Source organism: Muntiacus reevesi, chromosome 3, assembly GCF_963930625.1.
Source record: "Muntiacus reevesi chromosome 3, mMunRee1.1, whole genome shotgun sequence".
Classification (NCBI taxonomy): domain Eukaryota; kingdom Metazoa; phylum Chordata; class Mammalia; order Artiodactyla; family Cervidae; genus Muntiacus; species Muntiacus reevesi.
In genome coordinates this window covers 2,663,247-2,687,657 of record NC_089251.1, presented here as the reverse complement: position 1 = coordinate 2,687,657, position 24,411 = coordinate 2,663,247, and the positions used below count along the sequence as shown (strand labels likewise).

General features: G+C 67.7%; 3 protein-coding genes across 6 annotated transcripts; 1 reads left to right on the top strand and 2 right to left on the bottom strand.

The window, feature by feature from the left end:
* Window positions 1-3,507: 3,507 nt before the first annotated feature.
* LOC136163901 (uncharacterized) lies at window positions 3,508-4,370 on the bottom strand. Its single transcript, XM_065928728.1, has 2 exons — window positions 4,190-4,370; window positions 3,508-4,055 (listed from the first exon to the last, which is right to left on the bottom strand). Exons 1-2 carry the CDS (start codon window positions 4,368-4,370, stop codon window positions 3,508-3,510), a joined length of 729 nt encoding a protein of 242 aa, XP_065784800.1.
* Window positions 4,048-10,474, top strand: EGFL7 (EGF like domain multiple 7). 4 transcript variants are annotated; one of them, XR_010662281.1, is made up of 10 exons: window positions 4,048-5,691; window positions 6,408-6,529; window positions 6,759-6,875; window positions 7,890-8,005; window positions 8,158-8,253; window positions 8,353-8,517; window positions 9,200-9,264; window positions 9,756-9,983; window positions 10,160-10,216; window positions 10,262-10,474. XR_010662281.1 is itself a non-coding variant. In XM_065928116.1 (10 exons), the coding sequence occupies exons 1-9, from the start codon at window positions 5,341-5,343 to the stop codon at window positions 10,180-10,182; spliced, it is 1,218 nt and encodes a 405-aa protein (XP_065784188.1). In that variant the 5' UTR covers window positions 4,075-5,340; the 3' UTR covers window positions 10,183-10,216; window positions 10,262-10,474. The 4 variants fall into 4 exon arrangements, 3 of the variants coding, with proteins under 3 accessions (XP_065784186.1, XP_065784188.1, XP_065784187.1); XM_065928116.1 differs by having other exon boundaries at window positions 4,075-5,691; window positions 9,821-9,983; XM_065928114.1 differs by having other exon boundaries at window positions 4,050-5,691; window positions 10,160-10,474.
* Window positions 10,475-11,109: 635 nt separating this feature from the next.
* Window positions 11,110-23,657, bottom strand: AGPAT2 (1-acylglycerol-3-phosphate O-acyltransferase 2). The gene is made up of 6 exons (XM_065928133.1): window positions 23,389-23,657; window positions 15,365-15,498; window positions 14,806-14,981; window positions 14,449-14,544; window positions 12,799-12,871; window positions 11,110-11,816 (listed from the first exon to the last, which is right to left on the bottom strand). Exons 1-6 carry the CDS (start codon window positions 23,568-23,570, stop codon window positions 11,608-11,610), a joined length of 870 nt encoding a protein of 289 aa, XP_065784205.1. The 5' UTR covers window positions 23,571-23,657; the 3' UTR covers window positions 11,110-11,607.
* Between the last annotated feature and the right edge of the window lie 754 nt (window positions 23,658-24,411).

Genomic DNA, 24,411 nt, shown 5'->3' with positions numbered 1-24,411 from the left:
CCTCCTGCTCTCAGCACTCCAGGGGAATTTCCCAAGCTGTCCCGGCTCCCTTCTTGACCAGGATGTCGAGCTGGGTGGGGTGGAGGGAGGGAGGGCTGAGCAGAGGGGCTCAAGGCCAGGGCAATGAGGGTGTCCTAGACTGTGGGTGGGTGAAGGCTGAGCCACGGGCAGTGTTGAGACCCGAGGATGGCGGGCTGGGGGGCTCTGCTCACCCAGGGTCCTCGGTCGCTGCTCGGGTGCCCCAAGGCACCCACCCAGCCAGCATCACAGCCACTGGTGCACTGCCGGAAGGAGGGACCTGAGGGTCTGGCCTGGGGGCTGGACCACCTGGAGCGCCCGAGGGAGCACCCTCTGTGGCCACCTAGAGGCTCCTGCACGCCCCCCCACAACGCCCTCCCCGGCCTCAGGAGGCCGAGGGGGCCAGGGAACACCTCTGGCCCTGCCTTAGTGAAGGCCGCAGAAGTGGGACCAGGAGACTTTCGCCCCTGGAGCAAGGAGCTCACTGCCCCATTCCTAGAGAAGGCCCTGGGCTGATGTCTGCCCTCCCCGCCTCCCCCCACCCCGGCCACTCAGGGCGCCAGGAACCCAGGGAACAGGCTGTTCTCCGACTCCCCAGCTCCCTCACCCACCCCCAGCCCACCCTGGCTGCTCCCAGCCCCAGGCCCTGGCACACACGTCCAAGGGCCCAGGAGTCACAGGACAGACGGGCCGTCTGCGGAGCCGCACTCCCATGGCCCCGCCAGCCTGGTGAGACCCGGGCCTCGGGAGGGCGCTGGGTGCCAGGCACGTCCATCACACGTGGGGCCCATCGGGCCCCAGGGTCACCAGGTGGGCCCCAGCAAAGCCTGCGGCTGCTTCAGGATTAGACCCTGAAGTCCCTGGGGAGCAGCTCCCCCAGCCCTGCCCCAGCCTCCCAGCCGGCCCCCCCACCCCCCACAGCCCCCCGCCCGCCCTCAGCCTCCTGTTTGTTCACTGACAGATCCCGTTATCAGCGGGCAGCACACACAGGAAGTCCGGCCGGGAAGGGCCCATCCCAATCCCGATTTACACGGGACGGAGCATAAAAAGCCGCCCTTCCTCGTCCCGGGAGGAGCCTCCCTGCCCCGAGGCGGCCGTCCCCATGGCCCAGGAGCAGGCTCCCGCAGATCGGACAGGCGGGCGGCCTCCAGAGGCGCCTCGAGGCAGCGGGCGAGGGGCGGCAGGGCCCACCCCCGGCCCGGGGAGGCGGCAGAGGTGGCCATGGCTGAGCCGGGGCGCGGGCAGCAGCAGGTACGGCAGGGACGGCCCCGCAGGGACGGGGCGCAGGCAGGACGGGGCGAGTGCCCTCTGACCGCAGGGCAGAGGCTCCCCTGACCGCGGGCACCTGTGGGCTGAGCGCCGGGGGCTCTCCGCTCCAGGGCCACCTCATCATCACCCCTACTGGTGCCATCCTCACCTTGGCCAAGGGCACCCGCTGGGGCGGCCCGGTCTGGACGCCAACCTGGCCTGCTCCACCCCCGTACTCGGCGCTGGGCGGCCCAGCAGCTCCATGACCCATGGAAGGGGAGCTGGTGCAGCGGTGACCCTGTCGCCGGACCCCCTCCTGGGCCGCCCTGCTCTCCGGGGGAAGCCCCTGGGGTCGGCAGCAGCCCCCCCGCAGCCCTGCCCCACTGACGCCTCTTCTCTGGGACCTGAGTGTCCCAAGGGCATCCCCCAAGGGTGGGCAAACACCCCAAGGGTGTCGGGGACGGGCGCCAGAGGGGAGACAGGAACCCCAAAGCCAAGTCTGCAGCCAGGATGGGCCGTGTGGGGCTGGCTGGGGGTCGGGAAGAGGGACAACTTGGTAGGCACAGTGTGGGCATTCGGGGGTCCCCCTGGCACCCTACAGGAGCCTCCTACCCAGAGCAGCATAGGTCCCCAAGGGGACACAGGGACCTTCCCGGCCCCTCCCCGTCCTCCCCAGCAGTCTGTATGATGAGCACCCACGTTCCAGCGGAGAACACAGAGGCTAACCCACCACCCAGCTTAGCAGCCGAGCGAGGACCAGCCCATCCAGCGCTCCAGGCCTCCCCTTTTTGGCTCAGGCCGGAGGTCAAAGGGTCAAATGACCAGCTTCAGGGGCTGGATGGGGGCAGGGGAAGGAGCAGGGGAGCTTTCCCCTCAGTCCCCCCTAGGCCTGGCCCGGAACTCTTTACTGCCTGGGACCGCCTGCTGGGGTTGGAGGGAAGAGACCCCTCCAGTGGCAGGGCGCCCCCCCCCCCTTTAACCATCCTAGCATTCCAGCAGCGGCTTCCTCAGCCGCCCTCAGAGCATCTTCCAGGGCCTTCCAGGCCCCCTGGTCCAGGAAGGGGCTCCCGTCCAGCCACCTCGGGCCCCTTCCTTCTCCTCCTGGGCACCAAGGGAGGCCTGAACCGGATGCCCCAGAGCTGCCGGCTCTGCCCGAAGGCCCCCTCCCCGTGTACGCGCAGGACGCCCACCCAGCACCCCAGGCTGTGCAGAGAAGCTTTCTGTCTGGGGGTCTCAGGACCCCCCGGCAACGAACACACCCAGGCCAAGGGTGTGGGCAGAGCTGAGTGGCCATCTGAGGGTGGGGGTCTGCAGGCCAAGTGCAGGCTGAGGGCCCTCAGCGGCATGGAGGCTGGCCTGTCTTGCCCTGGCATGTCAGGATGATCAAGGCTGTGTGTCTGACCCACAGGCACCAGGGAGGCACGGGCGGCCCCCACCACCCAGAAGAGCAGCTGCCACCAGCGTCCGGGGCATGAGGGAGCCCCCTTCCCCAGGTGAGTGCCCCGGGCAGCAGCAGGGGGCCTGGCCCCGCCTGGGCACCTTTCACCTGCACACACATGCACTTAGGTAAACAGGGCCGGGGCTCGGGTTCGAGGGAGACACTGCTGACACAGGCAGGCCCAGGGAGGGTGTGATAATCCCGGTGCACAAACGACAGAGTTCCCAGGAGGGCCGGCCGCCCCACACCTGGTCCCCACTGTGCCGGCCGCACGGTGGGCCCTGCTGCCTACTCCACCACCTGGGGCTGCTTCAGCCCACGTTGCAAACGTGCAAAGGGGCCTGGACAGGAGAGAGGACGGGCCTGGGAGACCCCCGCGGTGACCATGCAGTCGGGGGACTCCTCGGGGGCCTGAGGCGCACTCGAGGGTGGTCCCAACTGTCCTGAATAAAGGCGGAGACGGTGGAAGCCCCGCAGGGCCCCTAACCTGGCACAGTGGCCAGAAGCCAGGCTCAGTGCACACCTAGGAGCCAGCAAGGCGCTGCTGAGGCCGCCACCCCCATCTCCCCACCCCCCATCTCCCCACCCCCATCTCTAGAAGTCTGTGCGCCCTGGGGGTCACTGCCCTTCACCCCACGTGTGGCTGCAGAGCAGCCGTCGCCTTTAGCCAGCCCCCGGTGCCCGGTGACCTGGCCCCCGGTTGCGATGGCCATCCCCGGGAGTGGTTGCTCAGCCTGAGGGGGTGGAGAGCTAGCTACCCGCGGCCCGCGTGGGCTCTTGCCTCAGGGCACCTGGCCGCAGCCTCAGCCGGGCATCCCGGGGAGCGGGCTGGGAGGGGCGGCCGCGATCGGGGGCGGGCTGTGCGTCAGGAGCCCCGGTTCTAGCTGACTCACTGCCCGGCCCCGGGGGCGCCGTTTGCCGCGGAGCCTCAGTTTCCCAACCTGCGCAATGGGGGCGGGCGGGGAGTTCCGCGCCCACCCGGGGCTCGGGGCGGGCCGGGGGCGGGCCGGGCGGGGCGGGGCCGGGGCTGGCGGGCGGGCGGGGCCCGGGCCCCTTGGCGCGGTGGCGGCAGCGGCGCGTGCGCGCCCCGGATTGGGCGGTGAGTGCGGAGGGAGCGGGGTGCCCGGCTGGGGGCGCGGGGAGCGCCGCGGGCTGGGGGTCTGCTCACAGTTCGGGCTGGGGTCCGGGTGGGGGGCTGGGGCCGGGAAGGCGGGGGTCCTGGCCTCTCGCGGAGCTGGGGGTGCGGGGGGGGGGGTGCGACGCGGAGCGACCGCAGGGAGCCCGGAGGTGAGCGGGCCCGGAGCGCCGGGCTCTGCCCCTCGGGCACCGACCCCCAGCCCGGCCCCCGGGTCTGGAGAATGGGCCCAGCGTCCTTGGCAAAGGGCGCCCCCTACTGGTGACGGGTGACCCGGGCCAGGCCACGGGGTGGGGGGGTTCCCTGGGCGGGGTGGGGGACGCCGCGGCACCTTATCCCCCTATCCGGACCCTGCGGCTCCCCCAGGGCTTGGCCCGGAGCCTCGCGGGCCCGGGACCCCGCAACCCAGGCCAGCTGTACCCTTCGGTGGCCGGAGGGGGTCACTTCACCCTCGCTCCCGCTCCCCACGGTGCAGGGGGGAAGGGGAGGCGTGGGGTGGGCGGTGGAGAGGGCGCACCCCCAGGGAGGCATCTCACCCCGCGTCTCCGCATCCACCACCCCCGGTCCTGACGTCCAGAGCACCCCTCGCGGTGGAAGGGGGGACCCAGGGTTACCGCCCTGCAGTCGAGTCAGGCCCCTTGCTCTGCGGACTCAGTCTCCGGGGGTGGCGGCTGCGCGGTGCAGCGCGCCCCCCGCCCCCGCGCCTCGGGGCAGGTTGGGGGCAGGCTCCTGCAGACCCTCAGAGGGGATGGAGCAGTATTGCTTCTCACCCTGAAGGCAGCGCGGGTCCCCCTGCCCTACCGGCCTGCCTGCCCTGGCTCCCCGCCCTCCTGGGGCTGTAACTGCAAAGGGAAACGAGACTGCTGGCCCCCAGTGCGGGAGGCCAGGGCCAGCCGCTTCCTCTGGGCTAGGAGAAAAGCATGACTTTCAAAAATCCAGTCTCTCCTTTGAAAAAACACGACTTCCTTCCTAACCAGCTTTCCATAGGTAGCGGAGGTGCTGGGTGGGTGTTTGTGGGGGACAGTGACATGTGCACGAGGTGTGGGTGACCTCAGGGTCTGCCAAAGCTGGGAGGCCCCTTGCCAGGTGCTGCCAGCCCACCGGCCCGCCTCTGCCTTCCCGGGGCCCACTCCCAGGGCCACCTGTCCCCCCTCATTTCAATCCTTGCCGGGAGTGCCAGGCCCCCGAGTGTGTCCCTAACAGGGTGTCCCCCTGCAGAGTTCATCCCCTGAGCCGCCTGACTGAGGATATACCCCAGCCCGGAAACTGCCAGGAAGCAGCCATCTGCTGCCGTCCCCAATCCAGCACCTCAGCAGCTTCTGCCTGCTCGGCCAGCCAGCCCTCCCCTCTCGGGCCCCCCACAGAGGACGGGGGGGCTCACAGGAAGGACCCTCATGCACCCTAGGGCCGGGTGGTGCGGCGGGTGAAGGCCTGGACCGAGCGCCCAGCTGAATCCCAGTGTGGCTACAGGGCTCGGCGATGCTCGTGGCGGTCCCTGTCTATGGGACTGACCGGCAGAGCCAGAGGAAACTGGGTCCCAGGGAGGGAGGCGACTGTACCCGGAGTCTGCTGCCCGCCCCCAGCACACGCACAGGCTCAGCTCCTTCCCGTGCCCTGTCCTTCGGGGGACCCTGGGGGAAACCTCAGATGGGGCGCCCGGAGCAGGGGAGCAGAGCGCTCCCCAGACCCTTGGCTGCACACAGCGACGGCAGCCCCGCTCCAGTCCCCTTGGCTTCTCACGCAGGGACCTTTAATTCTGGGCCAGGCTTTCTCTCATTCCCAGAAGTTGCTCTCTAGCCTCCCTGGCTCCCACCCACCGCCAGGACAGGGATGTGATTGGCTCCACTGGCAGGTGGGTGCTGCTCCAACCCCCCACCATCCGGGGCCGATGGAGCCGCTGTCCTGGGAGCTCTGGAGGCGGTTTGCACCGCTGGTTCAGGCCCCAGCGTAGGCGTGACCCCTCCCAAGGGCAGGCCCCGGCCCCACCCCAGGAAGGACCTCCTGCCTGCCGGGCGCCTACACCCCCAGGCTCCCAGGCCTGGGGCCCCAGGGACATGGGGCTTTGGGGATGTGAGGTCCCCGAAGGCTGCCAGGGCCAAGCCAGCTGGGGTCGGTTTCAGGCCTGCCATGGACGCCCCATGTATAGACCAGGGTTTGGGGTACAAGCCCTGCCTGCTGTGGAAGGGCCCCAAGCCCAGCCGGGGGGGAAGGGGTGATCCCCACTCGGCTCCCCCTTCCCCGGTGAACTTGACCGAGCCCAGCAGGGTCCAGGTGCCTCTCTCCCCAGGCAAGGGCATCAGCTTCCATTTCCAGACCCCAGATGTCCTGGCCCTTCTGTGGCCTGAGGGTGGGCTGTATGTGGCTGGTGAGGGCCAGCCTCCTTGTTTAGGAGGGCTGGCGGGGAGGGGAGCTAGCACTGGCCGGGGGGGCTCCCCTGCTGCGGTGAGAGGTCCCAACAAGCGGCTGAGCCGGGTAGGCATCAGGAGCCGAGGGGACCGTCTCCCCCGTGGTGCCGGCTCGAGGGGGGCCCTGCAGAAGGACTTCACATGGCTGCGCTCTATGCTCCAGGCCACCTCGAGGAGAAGGCTGTTCCACCCCGAAACTCGGGCCATGTGGGGCTCCCAGGAGCTGCTTCCACTCTGGTTCCTGGTGCTGGCAGCAGGTGGCACGGAGCACATCTACCGGCCTGGGTGAGCCGGGACTCGGGGCCACGGGGTGTGCAGCCGGGAGCCCTCAGCCTTCCTCGGGGGCAGCCCCCAGTGTCCTGGGATCTGGCATTTCCCTGCGGCCCCTGCTGAGGGTGCCGCTGGGGAATCCCCTGCCCGGGTCCCCGGCTCCCCTGGGCTTTGGGGCTGGAGGGTCCCAGCCCCGGGAGCCCCCTGCTGACGCCCTGGCCCCGTCCGTCCCCATCCCCCGCAGACGCAGGGTGTGTGTCGTCGGGGCTCCCCAGGGCCCTGCATCCGAGTCCTTTGTGCAGCGTGTATACCAGCCCTTCCTCACCACCTGCGACGGGTACCGAGCCTGCAGCACCTACCGGTGAGCACCCCCCACCTCCTGCCTGCCACATGCGAGTCTTGGGGCCGGGAGGGTCCCCGGAGGGAGACCAAGGCCCCGAGCAGTGAAGGGCCTTGCGGAGGCCAGGTCCGAGTGTGTGCTGGAGACGGAGTCGTGTGTAACCTGGGCGGCCCCAGACTCAGGAAGTGCCTGCCGTGACTGCGAGAACCAGCCACTCCAGGAGCGGCCGGGGCATCGGCGCCCCCACCCTCACTGTAGAGGGGTCCGCCACCTTGTCCACTCCCCTCCGCTTTGGGGACACTCCCACCCACCCCCCAGCATCGTTGGCTGCGAGATTTTTCCCACTTGGCTCCCTGAAACCTGCCTCTTCCTGGTCCTGCCCTCTGGGCCCCAGGGGGCACCCCCTCCCCTTGGCAGCCCCCGAACAGTTACAGATGGAGATCCTTCCCCTCCTGCAAGACCCAGCACGTCCCAGTCTGAACCAGCATGGGCTGGCGGGCAGGAGGCGGAATCTCTCATTCTTTGCTGTGGGGATGTGATGTGGTTGGGAAAGATTCTATTTCCCGCGAGGTTCTTAAGGACCTCTGGTGGGGAATGGGGACAGGGTGGGAAGCCCCTTTCCCTCAGGGCCTAGGCACCCCCCCCCCCAGAATAGGAGACTCTCCCCGAGGCACCACCTCTATCTGCTCTACCCCAGGTTTCGCTGGGTTTCTGCCAAGCCTGGGCGTCCCGCTCCACACAGCAACTGGGGGCAGGCAGGCGGCTCGGGCGGTGACCCTGAGGTGCCCTCCCCGGGGGGGAGAGGCCCTCTGGGGGCACACCCGCTGATCTCGTCCATGCTAGGGGAGACGGCTCATGCAGCTCCCGAACCGCACGGGGCCGGAGCCAGCCCGGAAGGCGGGCGGATGGGGTGACGGGGTGGGGAAGCCAGGCCCCGGGGGTGGGGGGACCTGGTGTCAGCACGGAGCCCCTGTCCCCCCGCCGCCGCCCCCTGAGGGCCACAGGCCCTTCTGAGCCGCCACCCCCACCCCACAGGACCCTCTACAGGACCGCCTACCGCCACCGCCCTGGGCCGGCCCCCGCCCGGCCTCGCTACGCCTGCTGCCCCGGCTGGAAGCGGACCGGTGGGCTGCCGGGGGCCTGTGGGGCAGGTGAGCACCTGGAGCGCCCGGTGTCAGGGAAGCGGAGCCCAGCAGGGCAAGAGCGGGTCCTGCACGGCACCCACCGCCTGGCTGCATCCCGCCCCTGCGGCGGGGCCCCGGGCACGCTCCTGGGTCGCTGACAGGCCTGCCCACCCCCACAGCGATATGCCAGCCACCATGCCAGAACGGAGGAAGCTGTGTCCAGCCCGGCCGCTGCCACTGTCCTGCCGGGTGGCGGGGCAACGCCTGCCAGACAGGTGAGGCTGGCACCCGGCCACCCCAACGGGTCCTGGCAGCCCCCCAAGGGGTGCGTCTTGAGGGGGCTCAGGGTGGGCCTGACACCCCCTTTCCTGCAGATGTGGACGAGTGCCGCGCCGGAGGGGGCGGCTGTCCCCAGCGCTGTGTCAACACGGCGGGCAGTTACTGGTGCCGGTGTCGGGAGGGCCACCGGCCATCTGTGGACGGGGCAGTGTGCCTGCCTGAGAGAGGGGCCCCCAGGGTGACCCCAGGCCCCGCGACAGGTAAGGTGCCATCTAGATGCCACTCCTGCCGCTGTGCCTGGGGGTGAGCATGGTGGGCCCGGGGGGTGGTGGTGATGGAGAGGTCCTGGAGGTGATGGGGGGTCCTGGAGGTGATGGAGAGGTCCTGGAGGTGATGGGGAGTCCTGGAGGTGATCGGGCGGTGGTGGTGATGGGGGGGTCCTGGAGGCAGACTGCACAGTCGCTTCCCGCGGGGACAGGGGTGGGGGGGGCCTTAGCTCAGCCGCCGCTGCCCCAGGTCCCTTCGCTGAGCAGCCAGAGACACAGCATCCCTGCTGGTGACGGGACATTATTACTTTTGGTACGCGCTGTGACACTTCAAACTCGTACCGTGAGTAATAATGCGCCGTCAGCAGCCCGGCACGGAGCCTGCGTGGACGTTGGCCCAGACCACCCTGAGCACGGCGGCGGCATCGGGGACCCTGGCCCCCGGGCGGGCGGGCATGAGTCCCCGGGCCACCTCGCGGCCCTGGAGGAAGGCGGGGCCCGGAGCGGGGTGGGGACAGGACTCAGCAGGGCAGCGGCCGGGGCTGGAACGTGGTCCCGAGGGCCGGGCCCCACGCCGGGAGGCCCCCCCACCCGCATCGGGCTGTGAGGCTGGCCCAGGGCGGGGGGTGCGGGGCGGGGCGCCGGGCCTCCCTGACTCCGCAGCTGCCCTCCCCAGGAGCAGACAGTGAGGTCAAGGAGGAAGTACAGAGGCTCCAGTCGAGGGTGGACGTGCTGGAGCAGGTGAGGCCTGGGCTGGGTTCCTTGGGGTGGGAGGGAGGGGCTCAGCCTGGGACCGGGGCTCCGAGGGGGGTCCTGGTGGGCCGTCTCCTTGGATGCCCACAGCCTAGGGTTTCCTTGGTCTGGGCACCATGCCCAGCGGATGTCTGGGACCCCAGGACATGACGGGGCGGGGACCCCACGGAGAGCGAGAAGCTCGGTCCAGTCCCTCCCTTGCCTTGGTCCCTACAGGGACAGAGTGCCCTGAGGCCTTCCCACAGGGCTCTTGACCTGAGACCCTCTCAGAAGCCCCTGTCTCCCCTCCCCAGCCCTTCTGATTGGGGGTCCCAGGCCTCGGGGACCCTTGGCCTGGCGGGCCTGTGTGAGTCACCTGTGCTCCCGGCGTAGCAGCCCCCTCTGGTGGACACTGCGGGGCCCTGCAGCTGGACCTGGGTCTGAGGGTCAGCGGTGCCTTCCGGCCACCTGTTGTCCTTAAATCCTTACGGAACGGACAGGGCGAGGGGCTGGCCCGGGGTCACCAGGTCCCCCCCGGCTCCCCGGGGCCTTGCCAACCCCGCAGAAGCTGCAGCTCGTGCTGGCCCCGCTGCACAGCCTGGCCTCGCGCGCCCTGGAGCACGGGCTCCCGGACCCGGGCAGCCTCCTGGCCCACTCGCTCCGGCAGCTGGACCGCATCGACTCTCTGAGCGAGCAGATCTCCTTCCTGGAGGAGCAGCTGGGCTCCTGTGAGTGCGGTGGGCCCCGTGACCGCCCCCCAACACACACACACACAGCCCGAGACCCCCGCGCCCACCCAGGGGTCAGAGGGTGTGGGGCAGGGCCGCCACGGGCTGGGCGGGAGGGTGCTGAGAAACGGTGCCCTCTGACCCCATCCCCACCCACACCCCCCATCCACCCACAGGTTCTTGCAAGAAGGAGGTGTGAAAGGCCCACCGGCCCAGTCCTGGCTACCGAGAGCCCGGAAACTCTCCTCACCCCGCCCCGCCCCACCTCTGCTGACCGCGGCGGCCCAGGGCCCACCGCCCCCTCCCCCGGGGCGGGGTGAGGCTCGTCCTGTGTGAATCCAGCCCCAGCCAGCCAGCCCCCTGCACCGCGGCCAACTCTCGGGGTCTGTGGGCCCACGGCCGAGGATGGTACGAGGCACCCTGCCCAGGGCCTGGGGCCTGCGCCCCTCGCTGGGCAGCCCTGTCCTTTGTGAGAATAAAATGAGACTTGAGCCGCCGTGTCCATGAAGGCATCTCGGGAGCGTCCTGAAGCTGACGGGCCTCCCCCAGGCCGAGAGCCACGCGCTGGGAGAGAGGCAGACAGCCCTCCCCCACCCCCGGTGCCCCCAAGACAGGGTCTTGGCGCCCTCTCTCCAGTTTGTGGCCCAGCTGGTAAAGAATCCGCCTGCAGTGTGGGAGACCTGGGTTCGATCCCTGGGCTGGGAAGATCCCCTGGAGACGGGAACGGCTGCCCCGCTCCAGTATCCTGGGCTGGAGAACTCCATGGTCTGTATAGTCCATGGGGTTGCAAAGAGTCGGACACGACTGAGCGACTTTCACTTTCACTCCAGTAGGGGCTGGAGAAGGTGGTTTGAGAGAAGGTGACACTGGCCTCCCCCCCAGGCAGCAGCCAAAGAGCAAATCTTTAGCTTCCTTTCCAAGTGCCTGCCCAACCCCTGGGCGTGCCTGCCACCCCCAGTGGAAGAAAACATTCCAGGATGACTGTGGCCCCAAGCCCGGCAGGGACACTGCCCAGGGTGATGGCTGGGGGGGTCCCACAGTCGTCCGGGGGCGGGGCAGGTGAGGGCAGCTTGAGGATCGGAACCGAGGCAGCCCTGCCCACCCCCTGAGTGAGCACAGTTCAGCAGGCACTTCCAAGAGTTCGTTTATAAAAAACAGTGACGAGCACAGCCCCAACTCAGCAGACTTGCTCCCCAGAGTCGGCGGGAGCCACAGACCCTGCTCTCTGGCTCCCTGAGGCCCCCCGGCTGGAGTGAGCCCCGGTGTCCCGGCCCCCCAGAGCCCCGCCTCTCCCTGAGGGCCTGATGCAGGCCGGCCTCTGTGCCCCGCAGGCCTGGGCGGGAGGGTGGGGGCCGGGCAGCTCGGCCATGCCCTGTCAGCCCATGGGGGTCCAGACCCGCTCCCACGCCAGACCCCAGAGGCACGGGGGTGGGCGAGGCCCTGCCCTCAGAGCTTGGGGGGCTGACTCCCCCTTGCAGGGACATCGGGGGGCCTGGACCCAAGGCAGTGACAGGAAGAGACGCCCTGCTTCTGGCGGGGGAAGGCTAGAAGGGACACAGTGGTGTCTGGTGGGGTGTCCCTCTGTCCATCGTCCAGCCAGGTCCTGCCCAGCCCCGGGCCTTGATTACTGGGCCTGCTGGGCGTCGGGCCCCGAGGGGGCCCCATTCTCCGGGGCGGCGGGCCCCAAGGGGGCCCCGTTCTTCAGGGGGATCTTGGATATGTGGAAAAAGCGTGTCCTCATGGCCTGGTGGCAGGTGTCCAGAAGCTTGGGAACATCGGCGACAGTGAGGCCACGGGTGGGGATGGCGTCCAGCACCTCCACCTGGATGGTTCCTGTGGGGCGGGGTGCAGGCATCAGCCACCTGGGGGCTCCCACGGGGGGCCTCTCGCCCCCCGTCTTGGCCGTCTGCCAGCCTCCCGAGGGCCTGGGCTGGGCCGGCTCTTCCCGACACCCCGGTCTCCGGCGGTTGGCTCTTAATTGCGAATCACTGACATGGGCACACACGTGCTCTCAGGCACATTCACAGCGGGCGTGGACGAGTGCGCGCCCCCTCGTGAGGACCGGTCAGGCTCCAGGACGTTCCCGCCCCCGGGAGACTCTGGGGCAGCCCCTCCTGTGATCCACAGGGGTGCAGGCGGCCTCGGGGTCCTGGGTGTGGGGCAGGCAGCTTCTCCCTTGGACCCCACTTCCCACCTGGGCGCCAGGCACCCTCGCGTGGGGGTCTGGAGAGAAGGACGGAGGGAGGTCCTGAGCTGTGGTGGGGGGCGTGGGGGGCATCCCCGGGTGGCTGCTGCCTGAGAGTTGGGGCTGGATGCACTGGTTCAGAGGCCACCCTGGGCAGGAAGCGCGCCGCTCAAGGGCCCCCGAGCTGTGGGCACGGCCCGGCCCGCGCGCGCGCGCGTGCGTGTGTGTGTGTGTGTGTGTGTGTGTAGCTGGGCCTCCGCCACCCCCAGGAGCACGGCCCGGCCCGCGTGTGTGTGTGTGTGTGTGTGTGTGTGTGTGTGTGTGTGTGTGTGTAGCTGGGCCTCCGCCACCCCCAGGAGCACGGCCCGGCCCGCGTGTGTGTGTGTGTGTGTCTGTGTGTGGCCCGTGTGTGTGTGCGTGTGTGTGTGTGTGTGTGTGTGTAGCTGGGCCTCCGCCACCCCCAGGAGCCACGGCCACGGGGCTCAAGGCGGGGCCTCCTTCCTTCTGCCCCCAGTCGCTGAGGGGCACGGCCTGAGTGGCCCCCCCAGAAGCGGGGTCCGGGTGTCACGGGAGATCGGATGGGTGGGCCTGCGTGTGCACAAGGGTGTGTGTGTGGGGGCAGGGGGCTACCTGAAGTGAAGAGCTTCGTCTTACAGCTGTAGAAGGAGGAAAAGCTGGAGTAAACCACGGGGATGATGGGTACCTGGGAACAGCAGACACAGCAGCCTGAGGGTGGAGCCCAGCCCAGCCTTGGAGCTGATCCCCAGCGACGAGCTCGAGGGCAGAGCCCTGCCTGCCCCCATGGCCCCTGTGGTCACCCTGCCTCAGGGTGCTTCCGCACAGTTCCCGGGACACCCTTCGTGCCCTGGGTGGCCCCGAGTCCATAAACTCATCCTGCACATCTTCATTCAAGTATACCCTTCTCCAGGAAGACTTCCTGGGTTGGCACACATCCATTTGATTCACATTCCGCATCCCCCAAGGGTCTCAAGATGACCCAGGGCCCTGTCCAGTTTAGCCGGAGGAGGTAACTGAGGTCTTTCTGCCCATCTCTCCCTTCCCAGCCTCTCCCCCCACCCCAGGGAGGAGCTGGGGGCAAATCCAGCCAGAGGAGGGGGCAGGACCTGCCGGTTTTCCTGGAAGACACCAGGGTCAAGTCCAATGATGACTTCAACGGTGGTTCCAGTGTCAGAAATAGCACCTGGGAGTAATCATTAACCCCAGGGCGCGGAACTGACAGGAAATATGCTGCCCGGCGTCCTGGCTGAGGCTGCCCTGACCCCACCAGCCCCCAAAGCTCTGCTCTTCTCTCCCATGACCCCGGTGACCCCTTCTCCACCGCAGAGGGAAGAGATGCCGGCCCCCGGCCTGTGGTGGGGGTCTCCTCCGCCAAGTGCTTGGGCAGGGTGGGGATGAGAGCCCAGGCGCCCGTCCCCACCGTGGGCAGCCCGTCCGCCCCTCCCTCCAGCTCCCTCACTCCCCTCCCCAGCGCTGGCTGGGAGCTTCTGGAAGAAAGGCTCTCCCAGCCTTGCTCAGGGCCACCAGGGGTGCTCGAGGCCACCTGTCCCAGGTGAAGGCCAGGAGAAAGCAGAGCCCTGCCCAGCTGCCAGCCTGACTCTGCCCAGGCAGGAAGAAAGGCCCCCCCTGCCCCGCCGATGACTTTCCCTTCGCACAGCCCCCAGCACAGGACCAGAGGCTGAGACAGGGCACCCGAACCCCCAGAAGCCCTGCCTCACGGAGGGACATGCCCCCAGCCTCTCCCGCCATCGCCCCCAGATCTCCGGGTCACCTGGGACAAACTGTACCCCTAGAAGTCAAGGACCAGAGCAACACGAAGCCCCGTGCAGGGCCCTCCGCTCACTCTGTCCTGGCCCATGTGAGCCCTGGTGCACACCCCCCCACTCCCCGCAGCCACTGCCAAGTCCCAAACCACGCCCTGGCGAGGGGTGTGGGGGGCTGAACGCAACCTTGGCAGAGCCCTGCAGAGACCCCAGGCAGTGGGCCTTCTTTACGCCCGGCCAGCAGGAGCCTGGAGCTCCGTGGGCAGGTACGGAGGTGATGAGCGTCATTCCAGCTGGCCCCAGCCTTCATGCACAGAGTGGCTAAGGGGCCCCAGGGACTGCCCTCCACAGCAGCTCACGGACAGGTGCTGCCTGTCCAGAGGCAGGGGGTCGCCAAGCGCCGGTGGCCCCAGCGGGCCGGGAGGTCACTGTCAGCTGTAGGTCAGCCTGGATGGGCCTCCCACCCCGGCCGCCCTGGGAGGCCACAGCCCCGACGCACCTGGGCCTGGATCGCCAGGTAGAAGGCACCTTTCTTGAAAGGCAGGAGGTCCCCGTTGTCGTTCCGCGTGCCCTCCGGGTAGATCCACACTTTGAGCTGTCGGGGAGACAGGAGGCTGCACGCAAAAGCCGGTGGCCGCCCAGGGAGGCACCCACCCCGGGGGAGCCCCACTTCTCAGCAGAGACCACCACCGCTGACAGCCGAGGCCCCGCGCCTGGCTCTTTTGTATGCGATTCTCAGCCACGCACTGATAAGGCGGGTTCTTCTGCCGCAGGGACTCACCCTTGGGGCCGACCTGACACCACGATCGGGCGTGAGTGTCCACAGCGCTGGGCGCCCCCGGCCCCGGGCACTCACCTTCTCCCTGACCATGCGCTCGCCCACGTCAGTGATCACGCTCATGGCCGTCTGGGAGCGCTGCCGGTTGATGAAGAGGACGCCCCCCAGGTACATGATCAGGCCCACGGGCCCCAGGAAGAGCAGCTCCCGCTTGGCGATCTGCACGCAGCGGTCAGGGAGGACCTCCATGAGGCCTGCGGGCGCCGGACGTCAGGCAGGGACAAGAGGAGACAGAGTGAAACTCAGGGGCCACTCCCCAAGGAGAAGTGGGCCAGCCCTGGGCCTCGGACATCACTGGCGCTGGGCGCCGTCTGGCCTCTGAGCCTCAGCTTCCCAGCAGGGGAGGCACTGAAGCAGGGCTCCCGCAGCAGAGCCTGGGGCCCCCGCACAGGCTGCCTGGTCCCGTTACCCGCCGCAGGGAGGCGCAGGTCCCCGCCCCGTCCAGTGTCAAACCCCCGCCTGCCAGCCCAGCTGGGTCCAGCCTCCACCGAGTAGGACAGCAGCCTCCCCCTACCCCCAGGCAACGGGGGAGGGTAGCCTCCCCCAGACACCCCCCCCGCCCGCGGCCCGGCCTTACCCATCATGTCCAGGATGCTCTGGTGGTTGGAGATGATGACGCAGGGCCGGTCCTCGTCCAGTGTCTCACGGCCTTTGACCTCGAAGCGCAGGCCGTATGCGTACTTGAAGGACCGGACAAACCAACTGATGATGCTGTGGGGGAGATGGGCCCCGTGAGAGAGGACCGCTGCCCCGGCGTGATTCGGGCTCTGCGTCCACAGCCTGGAGACCCCCAGCCCACCCTGGCAGGCTGGCCACTGACCCTGAGCCCGCCTTCCCCTCCGAGAGCCTGCAGGTCTTGTCCCTTAGCAGGATGGCTCCCCCTGCCCTCCTGCCCTCCGCCTCCCAGCCGGTGGCATGAAGATCACACAGAAGCAAGGCCTCGGGGACCCCGACGCCGGGTCATGGGAAGGACGCCTCCTTCCACGTCCGTGTACCTGGATCTGCCCCGTCACCCAGCCTCCACCCCTCAAATCCTGCTTTTCACGCCAGGCGGGGGGCCCGGGTGAACGGGGGTGCAGACTGAGAACCCCCCAGACTGGCTAACTCTGTGCTCGGTCGCATCAGAGCCCGAACGACCCAATGTGGAGAGGCCGCCCACAGAAGCGGCCGGGGCAGGGGCCCCCCATGGGACGTGACTGTCCCTCGAAGCAGAGCCACACCCAAGGGAGGGAAGCGTGGGTACCAAGCGGAGACCTCAGTGAGGAGCTGAGGGCTGCTTCCTGGTTCGGAAGAGCCGCTGCTGGGGAGACCGGCCCAGCAGGCACTATCAAGGTGACATGGCCTTCACGCCTCCTTGCCCTACAAACCAGCAGCCCGCCCGTTTCACACACACACACACACACACACACACACACACACACACACACACTCAAGGTCACACAAGGATGCCAGGGGAGCTAGGATGTGCGTGGGCCCTGCTCCCAGCAGGAGGCTGCCCTGGGCACGCGTGACCCGGAGGGGCCTATCCCCGCAGGAGGTGACGGGTGATCCCTGGGAACGGCGTCTCCGGGCAGCTGGCTGGCAGGGAGAAGGTTGACGCCACATACACTTGGCACAGGATCGGTGGCAGTGAGGGGTCAGAGCACACGGGGGGACGGAGCCCGAGGCTTGCGGTCACTCCTCTGCCGCTTCAACAGGGCCCCTGGGTCCTTCCACCCGTGGGTGGCGGGGGGCTGAGGGTGGGCTGCCGGTGACCCAAGAGCTTTCCACGTCCTGCCCAGGATTCCTGCACACACCCCCACCCCCACCCCGTGCCTCCAGGTTGCTCCTCACAGTCCTGGCCGGGAGGCAGGCCTTTTCCACTCCAGCCAGAAGGGCCTGGGCCCAGAGCTGGTTCTCAATAGAGCAGAGGCTCAGAGCTGGGCCCTGGGCCTGAAGGCAGCCTCAAGTCTTTAAAAGTGTGGTTAAAATACACCCGGCACAACGTTTACCCTCTGAACGGGTCTGAAATACACAGTTCAAGTGCAGGCACGTTGTTGCGCAACTGCCCCCAGCCTCCGGCCCCAGGGCTCTTTCATCTGCTCAAACTGACGGACACGCTGTTCCCATTACGCACGCACTGCCCGCCCCGGGCCCCTGCATCCACTTTCGGTCTCTGAGGCTAAGACTCCTCTGAGCCTCACACGAGTGGATCCCATCGGCTCTGCCTCTCTGTCTGAAAGGCAGGCGCGCATCTGGCCCACACAGCCTCTCTCCCCTCCTCCTCCCTCGGCGCAGGTGGGAGAGAGGGGCTCCGCGAGGGAGGCAGCTGAGCCCCGGCTGCTCTCACAGTCGGGCCAGCCGGCCTTGCTGGACCCAGAAGCCGGGCCGTCCTCCTTAGCGCTGAGCCTCTGCCAGCTCGAGCCAGACCTGTCCCTCTGTCCCCACCTGGCTCGGACCCTCTCGGGAGACCTCGCCTGGCCATCTCAGCTGGGGAGCCTCGGGCTTCCTGACTGCCAAGAGACGGCTTCTCGGGTCATTGTGAGGCTTGACTGACCCAAGGAGAGGGCGCAAGCAGGCCATTCACAAACGGGAAAAACGTGCGTCATCCAACAACACAGAAGCACGCAGTCACACTGGCCATCAAAGGAAACGCGGATTGAAACGAGACGCCCTGTCCTCATCCCTCAGATCGGCAGAGGACAGCCAGGTAACAGGAGGTGCCGGCAGGTGCTGGGAAACGGCCCAAGGCTGCCGGCAGAGGTGGGAGCCCGCAGAGGTTTCCGGAGGGCAGGCTGGCAGCACCTAGCAGAGCCCTTAAGAAGCCTAGTCCCTGAGATTTGCAATCCTCTTCTGGCAACTGATCCTAAAGCTGCCGACGCACAGGCGAGGTCAGGATTAGGGAAAGAACACCTCAGCGTCCCCGTGGGGACAGCCAAGATAGATAGGGCTGTGGCAGAGGAAAGAGCAAAGATCCCTATTTATGTGCTGCCAGGATGGTTCCCGGGACTTCTAATGCAAACCTGTCACTTGCATTTCCCTGCCAAGCTCACAAAGTCCCAGGCCACGTCGGGAAAGGACAGTGGGTCTCTCTGGTACAGGTATCTACTGGCTCCGTTCTTCTTCTTAAACAGTTGTGATGAAGGACTTCCTTGGTGGTCCAGTGGTTAAGAGTCCACCCTTCCAATGCAGGGAGGCCCTGGTTCGAGCCCTGCTTTATTCCCCGATTGGGGAACTAAGATCCCGCATGCTACCTGACTCAGCCAAAAGGAAACAAATTGTGGTGAAATATACAAACATAAAATCTATCATTTTAAACCATTTACAAGTGTATAATGCAGTCCTCCCAAACATCCCTCTCCAGAACTTCTCTATATTTTCTTTTTGTATCTAATTGACAGGATCAGTATTTGGGGGAGGGGGGGGAGGATGAAAGATACTGTATATACTGTGATCTCAGTATCCTGTGATACTCAGCCTAGCAGGGGCCTCTCCCATCCCCTTTGAGGCAGACCTCCCAAGGAACAAAGGGTTCCAGAAGGGACAGACAGGCCCTGGGGGCAACTCACTACATTTTACAAATAAGGGCACTCAAAACGAAAGGACACAGCCTCTGACATAAGCACGGGAAGACAAGTACAGGAAGCCGAGAAAGAAAGGGTTAAAGAAAGGGGCATCTAGGGAGCAGACAGAAGCGGGCGGTGCTCCTCAGAGGGAGGGGTCCGTCAGTCACTCCCTGCAGGGGGGTGGGCGCCGGGGTCTCGCTCTCCTACGGTCCGCCTCGTCAAGGTTTTCCGTAAAAGGGGCGGGGACGTCCTACCATTCTCACAGTGCTTCCTCCAGGAGGAGGGAGGCTGCCCAAACCATGCAGAGGCTCCAGGGCCCAGCAGGGAGAGCCGGTCTGTCCTGGCCTCGGGTGCAGCACGCTCGTAACCACAGGGATGGACGCCCCACACCCATGCCCGGGAGCAGCAGCGCCACGCTACCTGCAAAGCCTGCCCAGGGACAGACGCCAGCCATCTAGTTTCGCTCAGACAGTAACCCCACAAGGTCATATAGGGAAGTGGAGGCTCAGCAAAGCTGAGCGACTGGCCCAGAGTCACACAGCGGGGAAGCTGGGATGGGCTGGAGCCCGCCCCTAAACCTGACTTTGGAAAAATGCATGGGGAATGCCAGGCACAGGCCCACCTGGAGGCGGGGCGATGGCTCCAGGGCTGCCAGGTGGAGCCTTTGCGCTCCTCTGCAGGCCTCCCCTCACCCCGAGGGTGCTCTCTGGCCCCCACCCCACCCCCAGCAGGAGGGGCTCTGCGAGCTCTGAGCAGCCGCCCTCCACAGGCAGCCAGGCCCGCCCAGCCCAGGCCTCTTCGGAGCCCAGCTGACCCCAGTGCCCCTCCCCACAGGAAGCAGGGCCCCAGCTTCACAGCTGGAGTAACAGGTGTGGCCAGGGATGTTGGCACCCACGCCCTGCAGCCCCAGCTTCAGTCCTGCCTTTCCCGGGAGGCGGAGCCAAGGCTGCCTGAAGCTGGGTGGCCCAGCCTTCCAGAAGCACTGCAGGCAGCTGTGGGTGACCGGTGCCAGCTCTCCCCGCAAGGCAGGGGGGCCTGCCCCCCTTTCCAAGAGCCCACAGGGGCAGTGATCTCCGTAAGCAGAGGCGTTATCCTCACCCCTTGTGGGTCTTTCTCTGGAGCCCTCCACTTAACCCTGATCTGGGCCGCTGGCCTCAAAGGAAGCGCCATAAACGTGTGGATTCTCGGGGGCCTGGGGCCGAAGCCCTGGCAGCCAGCCTCCAAGGACCAGCTGCGCTCATCTGGGGACACCCGGACCCCGCCCCAGCTCTGGATCAGACAGGCCCTGACGCTCCTCTCACGACTGTGACCTTGGGCAACGGACTTGACCTCCCTACATTTCTTGCTTCCACTCGTGAGACTGGAAGGTCGTGGAAGGGTCGAGTTAGATGAGGCTGGAACGCCCGAGACCTGCCGGGCTGGGAGCGCTGCACAGACAGCGGCTCTGCTGGCAACAATACAGGCAGAAGAGAATCCAAAGTAAACGGAAGAGGCCCGTCCCACAGCCGGTACCTGCTCCTGGCCACTGGGAGGTGGTTCAAAGTCGGGTCTCGGCTACCTGCTGACCTTTGCCCTCAGCCCCGACTCAGGCGAGACAGCCCTGGGGAGACCTGGTGGCTGTTTCGGCCAAGCGGCATCAAGTCCTCAACCAGACCCCGTGGGCTTTGCCCTACAACGTGGCAGGGGTGGAGGGGGGTGGCTGGTGGCACTCACTCGGGAAGGCCCTGCCAGGAGGGCGGGCACACAGAGCCATCAGTCTGCTCAGGGGACCAGAGACCCCAGTGAGGCCGCCTGGCAGGCAGCGGCCTTTCCCAAGCGTCAGACGAGCCGGAACACAGGGTGGGCGGGAGCTGGGGGCGCGAGCCTCTGCGGGGGCCCAGAGGAGTGGCCTGGAAGGAGGTGGGGCTGCGAGCAGTGTCCAGATCTCGGGAGCGCTGCTTCCGGGCCTGCAGTCCACCCAGGGGGAGGGCTGCCCCCACCATCCCACCCCAAGACCAGGGCCGCAGGCCCTGGTTGCAGCCATGCCCATCCCCAACGGGTGGGGGCTCTACCGACCCGGCACCTCACTCTCCTGCCCCCTACTCTGCAGCCTAGCTGTGGTCCCAGCTGCCCGTCCTGGTCACCTGGAACGTGTGACAAAGGAAACTCTCTGTGTTAAAGTGCTGTTATCTGGTTTCCTGGTCCTACAGACAAAGCCAGCTCTAATACGGCTAATCCCGGGCCTCGCTCTCTTCTCTGCCCAGCGGGTGTGATAAGGGCACCTGCCCCCAGGGTGAGGACCCAGCCTCTCCTGGCACGCAGGCTCTCGCCAGTCTGGGAGAGGGTCCCTGGCCTCGGCCCCAGCGTGTTCACAACAGAGCCTGCCTCTGGTCCTCCGCGCCCAGCACGTTCAAAATTCACAACTCAACGGCAAAGGCCTCCTTGGCTGCCCCATCACAGAGAAGGGCTGCTGGTCACAGGGAAGACGGGAAAGCAAGAGGGTGGGTGGAGCTGGGCTGTCCCTCTGGGAACTGAGGACTTCCCCTGAGCCTGGTCTCCAGCCCCAAAGTGGCCACGGTGCTGCCCCCAGCCCCGATGCTGGGTGAGACAGATGAAAGATGAAAAGACCCACCTTGAAGTCACCCTCAGGGTCTGCAGCCCAGGTCTGCCACATCCTAGCTCTGGGGCCTGCCAGTTGCCTCCCCACCGACTCCCCCATCCCCCAGAAACATGAGTTTCAAGCTGCTTCTCTGCGGACTCATCTGTAAAGTGGGACTAGGAACAACCCCTCTCCCTAAGGATGAAGCATCCGCCAGTGCATGGGGGGTGCAAGGCAAAACTGATGGGCAGGGTCCTTTCCGGAAGTCAGGGTTAAACTGGAGCGGGGGGCGGGCAGCCAGGAGCCCACAGAGTCCCAGCCCAGGAGGGGCCTGAAATGAGGGAGCCTGTCCACACGGCCCCCCAGCCTCACTGTCCTCGTGGGCCTGCCCCTGGAGGGGCACAGCGCCTAGAGAGACAGCGCTGCCTCCACGACCTCTGCATTTCTCAGCCCTCCACGGCCGCGTCCCTTGGAGAACTCGTGTTCGCAAGGGACCCTCCTCTGCCGTCACTGGGGAGCCTGGGTGTCCTCACAATGACCCACCCTGTGGGGCCTGGGGCTGCAGGGGAAGGGGGCTGTGGGTTCCCAGACCCCCAGGCCTGCCTCTCTCTGGGGAGGACTCAGCACCTCCGTTATATCCTGGGTTGGCCTCTGCAGAGCCTGAGTCGGGCTGTCCCGGGGAGGGAAGCTCCCTCCTGAGCACTTCAGGAGGACGCCCCGGCGGGCCCGAATCTCCTGCGAGGCTGGGGGCCAAGCTGGGCTCCTGGGCTTGGGGAACAAGCCCGAGACAGTAGAGGCCACGGGGCCGGCTAGGCCTGGGGTGCCACGTGCTGGTCAGGCCGGCCTGCCAGATCCACCACCTGGTCAGAAAGGGTGGCTGTGACTTCCAGGCTGACCCCGGGGAAGCAGCTTTCAAGCTCAGCCCTGGAAGAGCGAGTTGGACCTTTTAAAGTCAAGGCCACCTGGCAACACAAGAGCCAGGGACAGAAAGGGTGACCGCTGGGAACGCCTGCTGAAAACCTGCTCCAGGACTCGCGTCCCACCCGCAGGCAACACAAGCCAGGCTCAGGGCCCCTCCTGCCTCAGAAACAGGCGCGCCACCCTCGGTCCTGGCTGTGGGGGGGGGCAGCTGCCCCTCCGAGGAGCCCACCAGCCCTCGCTGCCGGAAACCAGCCCCTGCCCTGCTCCTGGCTGGCCCCCAGCAGGTGCGGAACGGACACGGGCTGTGAGCCCACTGTCTGCAGGGGGGTCCCAGGGTCTCAAACTAGCCAGCATCCCTGCCGGCAGGGCCCAGCTCTGAGGAACCCCCTATTTCTGGATACAGGCCCTCCCCATCCCAGAGAGCTGACTGCTTGGGAAGACAGCTGGAAAGGCAACAAGTGGGCCACCCCTGTGATCTCTGCTCCCTGGGTCGCTGCCCTGGGTCACGTGGTGAGGGGGCACTAGAGTCTCACGGCCCACCCACCAGGCTTCCCCACTCTTAGTCCTCACGCCCACTTCTGGGGCGGCGGGAGCCACATATCCCTGAGAACAGCCGAGAAGAACTGTACAGAGGCCAGTCCTGGCAGCGTCAGTTCACCCGGATGGACAAGGCGAGGAAGGGCAGAAAGCCAGGACCCCTCACCCCCTGCCCTGTGAGTGCTGGGATGGTGGGGGCCTTAGGGACCACAGTATTCCCACCCCAGGCCACAGCCAAAAGGCCATCATTGCCAAAGCCACAGGGTGGCATGTTAGCAACGGCCCCTCCTCATCGGAATCTGGGGGAAAGGGCCACGGAGCCCCTCTCGGGCCACCATGCACGCCCCCCCCCCCCCAGCCCCCGCCTCTGCCCGGGAGAGGTCTCCACCTCTTCCTGTCAGCCCAGCCTGACCCCCACCACAGCAAGCTCCCCAACCCCAGGGATGGGGGGGCACACCCTAGCTACCACCGCGTTCTTTCCCCTGGCTTAAAGCTGGACCCCAAGGGCCAGCAGTCCCCGCCCCACCTCCCCGGGCTGGAGCCGCCACACCTTCCTAAGCGGAAGGAAGGGGCCGAGCACACGTGCGCTCATCGCCCGACAGGTGGGCGGGCGGGGTGGCGGGGAGACCCCGGCGCGGCGGTGCACGGCGCTAGCCCCCACCCCCGCCACGGGGAAGCGGCACCGAGCCTCTGCCCGCCCGGCCCGGCCGCATTCCTCTCGGAGCCGCCGGCACCCTGCGCGGCGCCGAGGGCCAGACCTCTGTAAAGCCCTCCGTGCCGGCCCCTGGCCGGGGCCCCGGGGCAAGGGCGCGGGGACACGACGACGCGGGCTCCGGAGGCCGCAGCCCACCCGCCAGCACCCCCCGGCGCGCTCCCCGAGCCGCTCTCCCCTCGGGCGTCCGCGAGCTGCCCGCACCACTCCCGGAGCCCGGGAGAGGCAGGCGCGGCAGGAAGGAGGGAAGGGACACGGGAAAGTTAGGGAAGCGGAAGCGGCCCCCGCGCCCGCCCGGCCCCCCTTGCCTCATGTTCTCCACCGTCCGGCCCCCGTGGCGCAGCAGGCAGACGACCGCGGCCATCGCCGAGGCCGTGAAGCAGAAGGCGCAGTACAGGCCGATCTTGGCGTAGAACCGGGCCGAGCGGCTCAGCTGCGCCAGCAGCAGCAGCAGCAGCAGCGCCGCGGCCAGCCACGGCCACAGCTCCATAGCCGCGCCCGGAGCCCCGACGGCGCGGGCCGCGGGCTGGCGGCGGCGGCGGGCCCTCCTCCCGCCCGCCCCGCCCGGCCCGCGCCCCTTATTGCGAGGGCGGAGGGGCGGGGCGCCCGGGCGGGGGAGCGCGGCGCGCGAGGGAGCGGCGAGGTGCGCCAGCCCGCCACGGTCCCCGCCCCGCCCCGCCCCCGGACGGAGCCCCTGCCCGGGCGCCGGCCGCCCACCCCGGCCGCTGGCGCTGCGCCCGCCCCCAGCCCCCTCACCTTCGCAGCGGCGCCCCGCAGACCCCCACCTCCGGTCCGGACCCCCCCCACCCCTGCAACCGCCGGCACCGCCCCTGAGCCCAGACCTCGGCGGCGCGTGCCAGCCCGGTCACCGCACAAAGGGGCCCTTGAGCCGCGCACGGTGACCGAACGGGTAGCCTGCCCCTTCGGGTCCCCTCCGGCGCCTGGGGGGAGACCCAGGCCTGGGGGAGGGGTGGTCTGAGGCCGGGCTGGGTAGGCAGGAGGCCAGTTTCTGGGCGGGGCCGGTGCCGAACAGTGGGAGCCAGGGCCAGAGGGTTATCTCCTGCTCCAGGTGCCAGGCCTGCCCAGGGATCAGGCGACTTGTTCAACTAAAGCGCGTGCGCCAGCCTGGCAGGGCAGTGGTGTGGCCAGCCTCTGGCTTGCCAGGAGGAGCTCCAGGTCACCCCTGGGGGGGCCATCAACAGATCTCAGAGCAGACCCAGGTTGTAACACCGAGTTTCTGTCACGCACAGGTGCCCTCCACTGTGGCCCCGGGCCTGGGTTTGTGACCATGGACCAGTGGCCTCACACGTGCTGTCTGGAGGCCTTCAAAA